This window comes from Pelophylax lessonae, assembly GCF_965119305.1.
Source record: "Pelophylax lessonae genome assembly, chromosome: 1".
In the NCBI taxonomy this organism is placed as follows: domain Eukaryota; kingdom Metazoa; phylum Chordata; class Amphibia; order Anura; family Ranidae; genus Pelophylax; species Pelophylax lessonae.
The window spans coordinates 547,296,938-547,310,264 of record NC_138768.1 but is presented as its reverse complement, the minus strand read 5'-3'; the positions used below and the strand labels follow the sequence as shown (position 1 = coordinate 547,310,264).

Below are 13,327 nucleotides of genomic sequence, written 5' to 3'. Positions count from 1 at the left end.
TCTTGGTACACCCGGCGCCATTTTGCAGTGTTTTTCTGTCAGGAATCACTGACTGGGAATTCCTGGAGGTGTTTTTCTGGGTGGAGCCCCTCCCTATAACCTGGTGCTGATCTTCAGTTCTTTCTTTCTGGATCGAGATCGCTGTTGACACATGCTGTGCAGATGTTCCTGGTGTAGGGCGCTGTAGCGCAGTGGGACGTTTTGAGAAGAAAAAATTATTTTTTTAACTTTTTGCTGACGGGTTTCCCTGATGAAACAAGGACCCTGCAGAACATGTGTCCCCACCTGACCGGAGGCCGCAGGGCCCTCTGGATCCCAGCTGTCAATAGATGCACTTTCGGCGGCCCTGGAATCCTTTGTGTCACGGGTGGAGGTGGCCTTTAAAGGGCGGGGAAGGTGCTAAAAAAAATGCCCTCTGCCTTACCCCTGCCTCATCTGATGTCTCAGATTCTAAATCTGACTCAGCTACCGCAGACACGGGTCTCCCTGCCAGGTCTACTACCTCGCGCCTTGTCCCCTCTGACAGGGAGGATGACGTTTCTACCTCCGCAACCGCGTTGGGGACACTGGTTGTATCTGTGTGCGAGACCCTAAATATGGAGGACGCATCTGCGACTGAGGCGCAGGATACGTTTGACACTCACAAGTCATCCAGAGCAGCAAAGGTTTTTCCCTTTCCCGTGTTTTTTTGACAACATGCTCAAAAAGGAATGGGACCACCCAAAGTGTTCCCCTGGGGTGCCTACGCGGATTGCTAGATGCTATCCCTTTGAGAAGTCCCTTTATAAAGAAGTGGACTGTGCCACCTATGGTGGACCCTTCGGTCTCAAGACTGAATAAAGCTACCATGATCCCAGTGGAGGATTCCCTGTCCTTTAAGGATCCAGCAGATAGAAAGGCGGAGTCTGTGGCCCGCAATATGTACTCCCTGACGGGGTATGCACTCAGGCTGGTATTTTACAGTTGCCCTGGTCTCGCAAACCTTGACTGAATCGGCTAAGTTACTACGCCTTGACCTGGAGGGGAAACATCCTTCTCCTGCCTTTTGAGGAGTTGTTGGACCAGCTGGTGCAGGGGCTGCAATTTGCGATGCCGCACTGGATACTGCTCCCATATTGGGCCAACTGTCAGTTTCGGCAGTGGTCCTCCGGCGTATACTTTGGCTAAAATGCTGGTCTGCGTCCGACTTCAAAGAAGGCCTTGACTGATCTACCTTTTCAAGGAGATCGCCTGTTTGGGGCTACCCTGGATGACATTATCGGAGGTCTCACAGGGGGTAAGAGCACCTTTCTCCTACAGGCTAATAAGGGTAAGGGCCCTCGCCGCAGACTGGGTCCCTCCCTTTCAGTTTTTTCATCCCTCAGGATCAGTCGATAAAGCAAAGCCCTTCAACACTCCCTCGGGTGGTTCCATGCGACCCTGGTCTGGCAAAAAAAAAATAGTTTCTCCAGACCGGAGGACAAGGCCACTTTGGCCTGAAGGTACGCCCTCACCCGTACCTGGGGTTGGGGGGGGGGGGGGAGGGCATATTTGCCAGTTCCAGGACCTGTGGCTATCCTGGATACAAGACAAATGGGTTCAAGAGCTCATTCGGTCCGGTTAAGATTGAGTTTCGATCCGTCCCGCTGGTAAGGTTTTTCCCTTCCAATGTGCGACTGTCCCCTTGATTGCTTACAGTCTCTCTCTGGGGCAGTACAGGACCTAGTACAACAGGGAGTAAGAGTTCCAGTTCCGTGTGCGGAATGTTTCCAGGGCTTTTATTCAAACCTAAAAAAAGGGGGAAAAAGGGTCCTTCCTTAGATTGAAGAACATCATGATTTCCGAAATACATACTAAATGGGACATTGCCCTTCTGGATAAATATTTGGAATTGGGTATGGTCCCGCGTAGCCTCCGGTGGGAGATTAGCCCCCAGGAGGATGAGAAGGATTTAATAGTCTGGGCTAAATACTTTAATGATGCCGGGCTAAACATGCTAAGGTTTCTGGTTAGCAGGAAAAGGGTTAAACTGACCAGATTAGATGAGGAAATTCTGTCTTTGAAAACATCTATGGCTTCCTCCGCTGAGAGTTTGGAATATACTAATAGATCCAATGCCCTTAAAAAGGTTCTCGAAAAGGAGGAATCGGACCAAAAAATAAAAAAGAAAAAGAAGTACCTTAGGGATTTGGGCGATTACAAGTCCAACCTCATTTTCAAATGGCAGAAAAAGCAGGAATCACTACAGGCTGAGGCAGCTGGTCTATCTACTGCATCAGCCCCTGCCTCCTTCTCACAACCCCTTCTTCCCACGATTTCATCACCCCGCACTCCCCGGACACCTGTTCAACATGAATGGGTACAGATACCGGGGAGAGGCAGGGGGCGTGGTAAAAATAAAAGGGGCAAGGGTAATAGGCCCCCTAATAATCCCCAATCTGCAGATTATCAACGTAACGGCTATTATCAAGAGCAGAATAATTACCGTCACGGCCATAACAGCTATGGCACACCACGTAGAGACGATTGGTCATCACAAAATCGTTTCGCCCCTTTAGATCGTGATGATGACTATTATGATGATAGATACATCACGAATCACCCACAGTACACCAACCAGTGGAACGGTGGTGGACGAGGGGTGCAACAACAAGGATCTCAGGGGGATTTTTACAACCCCAGTCTAAACAGGAAACAGGATGGAAAACAAAAAGAGGGACCAGAGGGGGGAGGCGGACCAGACAAAAAAAGAAAAAGGCATTGAGAGATGCTGGTATTTTTAATCTGAGTTCTGCTACCCTCACCGATAACGAGAAATTGGTCCTTGGACATGGTTTGAAATTTGCTCCTACAAAACCCCTTGATAGGTTTGGTCTCTTTATGGATGTACAGAAGTACATCCGTAAGATAAATGTCAAAAGATATGTTATGTCCAAACCTATTAGAGATAATAGGCTTGTTAATGGAGGCATTAGACATTCAGGACTTGCCAATGCCTCACTCTTCAACCCTCCTGGGTTTGTGGCACCATCTATTAGTGTCTTTAAGGACTTGGTCCTTAAGGATGTTGAGGCCTTACAAGTCAGGAATGACAGAAATGAGTTCCGTTTTAATGAGGGCCTCAAATCCCTCAAAAAAAGGAACGACATAGTTGTCAGGCCCGCTGATAAGGGGGGGGGGATAGTTGTCCTTGACAAATCCTCTTATTATGCGGAGATGAACAGATTGCTTTCTGATGCGGATACCTATAGTCCACTTCTGTATGACCCTACGAATAGGTTCAAGAAAGATTTATCTGCCCTAGTTGAACAGGGATTTCAGGACAAAATTTTGAATAAGAAGGAGAGGTCATTTTTGGTCCCGGTTGCCCCGAGAGTACCCGTTCTATATTACCTCCCTAAGGTGCATAAGAACTCCCTTAATCCACCTGGGCGCCCCATAGTGAGCGGAATAGATTCCGTCACTAGTAGGATAGGGAGGTATATAGACGGGTATTTACAACCGATTGTTACCAACACCCCCTCTTATTTAAGAGATTCTACACAAGTTCTGAATTTATTAGAGCATATAGAGTGGAAGGAGGGATATCTGCTGGCTACAGCAGATGTCACCTCCTTGTATACTATTATTTCCCATGAACATGGGCAACAAGCCGTCCAGACTTTTTTGGAGAGGGACCACTCTTTGGTTTCAGTACAGAGAGAGTTTATTTTGTCCTTACTCACATTTGCCATGCAACATAATTACTTTTGGTTTGGCGGCTCCTTCTTTTTACAAAAGAGAGGGGTCGCCATGGGTGCCAAATATGCACCGAGCATGGCTAATCTGTTTATGGCCAAGTGGGAGGAGGACGTCATCTATGGCTGGCCTAGACCCGAACTGGTCTTTTGGAGGCGTTACATTGATGACGTCCTCCTCCTATGGGATGGCGACAGATTATCTTTGGACGATTTCATTAATGACCTCAATTCCAACGCTTTGGGGATTGTCCTTCAGCATGAGGTTAGTGATAGCAAGATTAATTTCCTTGACTTATCAATAGAGATTAAGGATAGCACAATTGTGACAAGCACGTTTTTCAAACCGACCGACCGTAACGGTTACATCGAACAGGGAAGTTGTCACCACCCCTCATGGTTGCGATCGGTACCTCGGAGTCAGTTTTTACGACTTCGTCGCAATTGTACTAGTAAAGAAAGTTATCACAGTCAAGCTCTAATGCTGAGGGATAAGTTTCTCGATAAGGGATATGATGAGAGCAATTTGGATAAGGTGTTGTATGATGTTGAGAACGTTGACAGGTCTACTTTATTACATAAGCAGCCTAAACAACAAGCAGATTCCAATCGCTTTGCCTTTTCCTTCATCACCACCTATTCAAAGCAGTTTGGAGACGTGAAACGTATTTTTAAAAAACATTGGAGGGTTCTCCAAAATGACAAGGTACTGGGCCCTCAACTACCTGAAGTTCCACCAGTTGTGTTCAGGGGTGTTGAGCCTTTGCGTCTCCAGATTGCTCCGAACGTTCTCGACAAGCCTGAACGGTTACCTTTCTTTCATACCTTGACTGGCTACTATCCATGTAGGAAGTGCTCGGTATGTAAAGTAAATTCTCTTACCGGTAGAAAATTCTGCGAGGTTACATCTACGGCTACCTCCAAGACACACCCCATCAAACCCTTCATTGGTTGTTCCTCCAATAATGTGGTCTATCTCCTGCAATGTCCATGCGGCCTACAATATATAGGCCGCACCAAGCGGACATTGACAGTGAGGGTGAGGGAACATATCAAAAATATCAGAAAGGGTTTTCCCAACCATAGCGTTTCAAGGCATTACGCCAATTGCCACAATAAAAACCCTGTGGGTACTAAGATCTGGGGGATCGACAAATTCACCCCCCATTGGAGAGGAAGCCATGTCCACCGTGAAATTTCCCGTCTCGAAACTCGGTGGATTTTCAATATGAGGACTTACTCTCCATGGGGGCTGAATGTTGAGTGGGATGTGAACTGTTACATTAATAACAGTTAATTATTTTGGATATCATTACCTATGAGGATCTTTTTGTGATGTATTTTATCCTATGTTATTTTATTAGTTTTTTCAGAGTCAATATTTGTTATTTTATGAAGGTTGGGACGGAGTGGATATTTGATGCTGTTACTTTATATCCGTCTGAGTCAGCGTTAATATCCTCCGTCCTCTTCTACAACGTTTTATTATTTATGGGATATTTATATGACCTTGAGTGGGTTAATTTCATATCCAATGTTATATGTGTTTAATGGCATTTTTTTACTATTTGAGATGTATAGATCTTCTCTTGCATAGAAAAATTGCATAGCATGCAACTGTGTTATGTGCCTTCCACTTGATCTCTGTTTTTGTCTATGCTGGTAGTTTTTTTCTTTCTTTTTTCTTTTTCGTTCTATCAGCACCGGCTGTTTAGAGTGGTTGAGTACACAATTACTCTTATAAATTTGGTTACATAAACTTATTATAGCTGTCATAGGCTATTTCCGGCCGGTGGAACCCGTTGGAACGCATTGACGGATGTTTTCCGCGTGCGTCACTTCCGGTTCCGGCTGACGACCAAGTGGAACGCACTTGCGGTTTACATCCGCATACGTCATTTCCGGTTTGTCCTTTTATATGCGTGCTGCCGTGTACATCCGGTCCACCTCTGATGATGTCACTTCCTTGACGACACGCGTCAGGTGATCCGGAACGAGCAGCACGCCACCAACACCGCGGTTTTTACTTATTTACGATGCCTGTATACATTCACCTTTGTGTGAGTATATTTTTATGCAATTATTAAACCTGAGTTTGTACAGTCTGCACTATGTCCTGCCCCTTTCTTTTGAGGTGAATTGACTATTGCTGAGATCATTACTCTGTCTGGTGGTACGATTTGAGCCTTCATTGCCCTTAAACCATGATCTGTTGAGACACTGGGAATCGATGAGTTATACCGTTGGCACTATCTGTCATTGATGGCCCAATTTGAGTTCATTGCATCGCCCATATCCATCTAATATCTGGTAAGCAGTTGGCATATTTCCACGCTTGGGTGTTGGCTTCTTTTCATCCGCACGGCTCTGATATTGGGAATTGGTCTCCACTACTTCTCATCTCTTTTGGACTATTGGGACTTATTGTGGACACTCTACATTGTTTAATATTTAGTTATAGTGTTTGGCGCTACTACACCTTCTATATATGCCTATTTTATTCAAACCTGTTTATGGTCCCCAGGAAGGTAGGCAAGGTACGTCCAATCCTGGACCTGAAGGCACTGAATTGCTTTGTGTGAGTTCAAAAATACAAGATGGAATCAGTTTGCACGGTGGTGGCTTCCCTACAGCAAGGGGATTTCCTGGCCACCATAGACATCAAAGATTCCTACCTTCACATCCTGATATGTGCAGGGACACCAACGGTTTCTCAGTTTTGCCATGGGAGAGGACCACTATTTGTTTGGTGCGTTATCCTTTGGTCTCGCCTCTGCTCCTCGGGTCTTCGCAAAGGTGTTGGCTCCAGTCCTGGCGCTATTGCGACAGCAGGGAATATCGGCCCTGGGTTACCTGGATGATCTGCTTCTACTTGGGGCGTCTCCCACGGTATGGTACTAAAAACAAATTTGTAAATCCCCATGAGAACTCTGGAGGAGTTCGGGTGTATTCTGAACCTTCAGAAGTCCGTCCCTGGTCCCTTCAATGAGACTGGACTATATGGGCCTGACTTTGGACTCGTCCTCAGCCAGGGTGTTTCTTCCTCTGGAAAAACTCCAGACTGCGATTCATCTGTTTGCTGTCCAGCAAGTAATTGTCCCTACAGACTTGTATGAGAGTTCTGGGACTGATGGTGTCGTTCTTCGAGGCAGTCCCCTTTGCTCAGTTCCACACGAGGATCCTCCAGAAGGAGATCCTTCTCAAATGGAACAATCCAAGTTCCCTGGACAATCAGATCCAGCTGACCAGGGAGTCCCTGATATGGTGGCTTTGGTCCCTGATGCTCAAGCAAGGGAAACTCCTCCTCCCTGTATAATGGACAATTGTCACCACGGATGCCAGTCTGTCTTGGTGGGAAGGGGTTCTCGGCAGGTTGTCTGCTCAAGGAGAGCAGTCAGCCTTTGCCTAATCCACTGGACCGAGCACCTGCAGGGTTGTCCAGTGCACATTTAATCGGACAATGCCACGGCCGTGGCCTATGTCAATCACCAAAGTGGCACCAAAAGTGCCATTGCGGCCTTGGAAGTGGCAGGCATCCTTCGATGGGCAGAACGCTTTGTTCTTGCTCTCTCCACTGTTCACATTCTAGGAGTGGAAAATTGGCAGGCAGATTACCTAATTCGACAGGCCTTGGATGCAGGGGAATAGCCTCTCTATCCGGAGGTATTCCAGCAGTTGTGCATTTTTGTAGGGGCACTCCTGATGTAGAGCTGTCGGCGTCTAGGATCAACATCAAAGTGCGGAGGTTTGTGGCCCGCTCCTGTGACCCCCCCCGGCAGACGCCACTGACACGCTGGTGGTCCCGAGGGGTCATTATCAGCTGGTGTATGCCTTTCCTCTTCTCAAGTTGCTACCAAGACTACTTTGCAGGATCGAGGTGGAAGGAATTCCAGTCATTCTTGTGGCTCCGGACTGGCCTCGCCAAGCTTGGTATGCCGACCTGGTCAGGGTAGTCGCAGATGCTCCTTGGGGACTTCCTTTCAGGGAGTCAGTCTCAGGGGCCAGTCTTCCATCCTGCTTTACGGTCGCTGGCTTTGACGGTTTGGCTGTTGAAAGCCAGGTGCTGAAGGACCGGGGTTTGTCTGCTTCAGTAATTCCTTCTCTGCTTAAAGTGAGGAAAGTGACTTCTAGGAAGATCTATCATCGTACGTGGAAGTCATATATTGCGTGGTGTGAGTCTTTTGGGGCTCCTCCTCGCTCTTACTCGGTGGCTCAGATCTTGGCTTTTCTTCAACGGGGAGTTGTTCAACAGTTGGCCTTGAGTACTATCAATGGTCAGCTCTTGGTCTTGGCAATCTTCTTCCAAAGGCCATTGCCCACCCATTCCCTGGTGCATAACTTCATCCAGGGGGTGCGACACTTGGTACTTCCGGTGCGACCTCCGTTGCCACCTTGGGACCTTAATTTTGGTGTGGTCTGTTCTCCAGAAACGCCCTTTTGAAATTATTTGGGAGATTCCCCTGCTTACCTTATCCCAGAAGGTGGCCGCCTTGGTGGCTATTACCTCTGCGCACAGGGTGTCAGAACTGGTGGCGTCGTCCTGTCGTTCTCCCTATATGTGGTTCACAGGGATAAAGTGGTACTTCGTCTGGATCCGGCCTTCCTTCCAAAGGTGGTTTCCAGTTTTCACTTAAATGAGGACATCGTGTTACCCTCTGTGTCCTAAGCCAAAACATCCTAAGGAATTTGCACTGCATACTTTGGATGTGGTTCGGGCAATCAGGGTGTACTTGGCGACTACCGAGTCTTTTCGGAAGTCTGATGCACTCTTTGTACTCACGAATGACCCAAAGAAAGGGCTGCCTGCGTATGCTGCTACTATTTCCAGATGGATCAGACACAGTGATGCAGACTTATTCAATTAAGGGTCAGGTTCCTCCTTTCCCTGTTAAGGCGCATTCTACTCGGGCGCATTCTGCTTCCTAGGCTTTTCGCCATCAGGCATCTGTGCTTCAGATTTGCAAGGCGGCTACGTGGTCGTCTGTTCATACCTTCACAAAATTTTATAAGGTGGATGTGCTGGCATCTGCAGATGCTCCTTTTGGCTGCAAAGTTTTGCAGGCTGCTGTTTAAGGGGGGTTTCTTAGTCTCCCTTGAGGATGTTTGTTTTTTCAGGTTGATCCCATCTTGTTCTGATGAGTCCTATGTTTCCTGGTTGGCTATGGTTTAGTCTTGGGGACTTATTTTTCTGCTGTTCCCACCCCTCCATTTTATGGCACAGCTTTGGGACGTCCCTACTGATATGAAGATCAGAAGACTGCATCCGTCAACGAATGATAAAGAAAATTGGATTTTTGTCTTACCGTAAAATCCTTTTCTCTGAAGTTCATTGATGGACGCAGTACTTGCCCCTCTATTTTGAGTTGGTTTGGTATTTTCTCTGACACTGCTTTGATACAAAACTAACATCCTATAGCAGAGAGAGAGGGTAATACCCCCTGGGACTGCCCATAGGCGTAGCCAGAACTTTTTTCTGCCTAGTGTTCTACTCCTGTAGGGGGCAGCATAACACTACTGATATGAAAATTCAGAAGACTGCGTCCGTCAATGAATTTCAGAGAAAAGGATTTTACGGTAAGACAAAAACCTTATTTTTTTCCCAATTTGGATAGAAAAGGGAATGGTAAAACCCGTTTGGGAGATTTCCGTCCTACTGCCTGTTCTGTAATTAAAAACTCAATGGGGCGTAAGATCTTAGTGTAACAAGTGTCCCAACTGGAATATTTTTGGATTTCTTGTCACTTTCAGACCCGGTGACTATGATCACCAGGACAAGTGTAGCGTAAATCGAACGAGACAGACAGCAATAAAACACTTAAGAGGTTCTAACCCCTCAACAATGTACTTAAATCTTTTAAAAAGTTTGGCTTTAGAACTCTGTTGAAATCATGCTGCTTGGTGAACCTGACCCCTATGCATTTAGGAAAGAATTTTATTTTTAATGCATATCCTTTTACTGTTATGTGAAAAATGTTTAACTGTAGCATTTAAATACTTAAAATGCCATAACAGGGATTATTTTAATTGAGTCCTCTCTATTTTCCTACAGCCTTCAGTTTGACCCAGCTCCTCGACGTGGAGAGCCCCATGTTACTCGACGCACTCCTGACTATTTCCTATAAGCAATTGTAAACACATTGCCTTTATCTGTGCAATTATATTTGGCATTTAAACCAGATAAATGTGTCTGTATATAGACATGGAAAACAACAAAAGAAAACCAAAATGTTTTAATTTAGAAATTGGGTCCTGCTTTTACATCACACTGACCTGCCCATTGAAGAAATATTATTTGCATTTTCCCAATTTATATTTCAAAATAGGCTAAGAACCCATCACGGACCAAAATGTGCCATACTGTTGATGAAGCATTTAGCACAATTTGAGACTGCGGTTCATAATTACAATCAGTCCATTAGTCAGTTTGCCTGCTGTATTTGTAAGTCATGTTTCCTACTGAACTGTTCAACCAGTAAAGGGTAACTTGCAAGGCCTTTTATCTCCCTTTGCACCTACTTTGTACATTTTAGTTGTAGTGATAAGCTGGCATGACAGATAACATTTGGAGTTATTTTTAAAAAAAAATACACCTGCTAATCATTCACTGTATATTTTTTGTTTTTCAAAAGTACAGATGCATTGGAAAAATCTGACCCGAGTGTATGCCATAACATTAATGTACGTTTTTCTGTATATTTGTCAAAGTGCTTGCAGCTCCTTTGGTGTATTTGAACAAATAAACTTTCAATTGTAGACCTCCAGTGTGTGTTAAACTTGGTGTTTAATGTGTACATCTAGTCCAAAATGACCGGGTAATCCTGTGGAGTTCTTGGATGCCAGCCTTTAACAATGGTACCTTGACTCCTTTCCAAATGTTAAACCTGATTTTCAACCAGAGCCGTCTACTGCTGTCATTCCAGAGCTTCAGTAGAGACTGATATTTAATAGTTAAGTGACACATAAAAACACTAAGTACCTGCGCTGCTTATAACCGAAACCCTTAATATCAAATAAATACTTGTGCTAGCTTAATATTTAAAGTGCTCGTGCCAAGACTGTTTTGTGTAATTATAATACAAACAATATGCATTCAGGTATTGTGCAAACAAAGTTAATATCAACAGTTAAATAACAATAAATAGTGAATAAATTACTGCAAAATCAATTTCATGTGTATAAATTATATAGTTCATAAATTCTTCCAATAATCTTAAAGTGAAAGTCTCTGTGCTCATAAAAGTGCCACGTGCTTAAACAAAGTGCCGGTGCTCAGTCCTAGTGAGTAGGTGCTCCCCTCTCAGTTCCCCACTCACCAGAAGCTGAGTATTAATTCGCCTTATAAGTGGTCCTGGGAGATAGGCACCTCTATAGGCCGTCAGCGGAGGGAAGATAACGATCCACTGCCCCACACTTTATCCAGATATTGCTCCCCAAATTCATGTAAAGAAAAGGGCCATCATTGTGTAGTATAGTCAACAATTTATTGTTCACGCAAAATAAAGATACACTTGCAGTATACAAAGAATCAATCCGCCTTGAGCAATCCCACGGGCCGCCAAACAAATGGCCGTGCGGTTCACCCGTGTAACTGGAAGCCGGAAGTGGTTGCGGCCGGAAGTGACGTATTACGTATTCGGACGGCTTGACGCGTTTCGCTCCGCCAATCAGAGCATTATCAAAAGCCATCAAAGGCTTGTTTAAGCACGTGGCACTTTTATGAGCACAGAGACTTTCACTTTAAGATTATTGGAAGAAGAATTTATGAACTATATAATTTATACTCATGAAATTGATTTTGCAGTAATTTATTCACTATTTATTTTTATTTAACTGTTGATATTAAGTTTGTTTGCACAATACCTGAATGCATATTGTTTGTATTATAATTACACAAAACACAGTCTTGGCACGAGCACTTTAAATATTAAGCTAGCACAAGTATTTATTTGATCTTAAGGGTTTCAGTTATAAGCAGCGCAGGTACTTAGTGTTTTTATTGTCTGAAAGGTACCACCTTTTATACCAGCAGCAGCTTATTTATGGTTATTAATTTTTTTAGTGATTTTTTTAGTGTTATTTATATTGGCTATTTACACGCATATTCACCGAACCAAGTGATCCTAAGCGCAAGCCCCTCACACCTCACTGAATGCATTCTAACCTGGAGACATTTGCAGCCACCGCCCATCTTCCCCTCTCCCTTCCACTGTTACTCTCACTGCTGCCATAAGATTCTTTTCAGAGTCTTTCTGGGCCCAGAATCTTCAACCATCTTGGTTGGGCCAGTCATGGATGACTCAGTGATTCTATGATCAGAATGTGAAATGTATGGTAATTTCCCCAATGTATTTCATATTTTGAGTTTACTATTCATCCTAAGAATCTTTGAATTTAGGGAGCATACTGTTTGAAGAATCCTGCACGTTTTATTTCCTGTGACATTCAATATTCATTTGTAATGCTGTGTTGCACACTCCACAGAACCTGCCTTCTAAACTACAGAGTTTCTGAGAGAAGTTTCAGGAGGCATTGTCAGTACAGGTATCACTGCTTGCAGGCAGCCAGGTACCATGGGATATGTATTTAGAAATCAAAAGTAAATTAAACAAATGAAAAGAGGGGAAACTGCAAAACACCAGAAGGGAATTCTGGAAGTTGGAGAAAGATGTACTTCAGACAGGCAGCAGTCACAAGTAAGCATATATTGGCTTGTCAATAACTATTTTCTTTATCGTACAGTTCACAGCCTGGTTATCATAATATGCTGTTCCTTTATTTAATTTGGCACTGGCAAAGCCACTGAAAGCTTTTAACACTCCCTCTTATAAACCCTCCTACCATGCAATCCTTAGTTTTGCAAACCAAAACAGTGACATTCCCTGCTCAGCTTACGGACAACCGAATTATCCTATCTTAACAGTATGCGTTAAACGGGGTTTAGACTGCACACATTTGCAAATACATGCATAAGCTACAGAGCCCCATCGAGGCACCCCGGTATTTCCTGTAGTCCCAACATCCTCCGTTTTGGCACGTGTCATCCGATGATGGATGCCTCTCTGTAGAAGGGAAGCTAATATTAGGAATCTCTTCTATCAAGAATCATGAACTGCATCAAGTTACATAGTTTCTGAGGTTGAAAAGACATCAGTCCATCTAGTTCAATCCTATGATGTGTGTGTGTTTGCTGTTAACCGTACATTGTATATCCCTGTATGTTGTGGTCTTTAAGGTGCCTATCTAATAAGTTTTTTGAAACTATCAATGTTCCCTGCTGATATGACTGCTTGTGGAAGAGAATTCCACATCCTTACTGCTCTGACAGTGATGAACCCCCTACGCATTTTAAGGTTAAACCGTTTTTCCTCTAGTTTTAGTGAGTGGCCACATGTAATTTTATTTCTTTTCTCTGAAAAGTTTGTTCCTTATGCTAGGGCATGGGTGTCCAACCTTTTGGCTTCTCTGGGCCACATTGAGTGTAGAGAAATTTTCTCGGGCCGCATGTAAAATATATACTATAGTTAAGGTATAAAATGGGAATAATTGCTGCGCTTAGGTAAATAGGTAAACAATATAAGATAAAGGTGAAAAGCTGCTACTACAGATCCAAA

The 13,327-nt window shown here is 44.3% G+C and overlaps 1 protein-coding gene across 1 annotated transcript in view; it reads left to right on the top strand.

The window, feature by feature from the left end:
- The window catches only part of PPP2CB (protein phosphatase 2 catalytic subunit beta), a 100,275-nt gene extending 89,798 nt beyond the window's left edge, over positions 1-10,477 (top strand). The window contains exon 7 of the mRNA XM_082247833.1: positions 9,766-10,477. Within this exon, the coding sequence (XP_082103959.1) occupies positions 9,766-9,838 (73 nt within the window). The 3' untranslated portion in view covers positions 9,839-10,477. The remainder of the gene's footprint in view (positions 1-9,765) is intronic.
- The last annotated feature ends 2,850 nt before the right edge of the window (positions 10,478-13,327 follow it).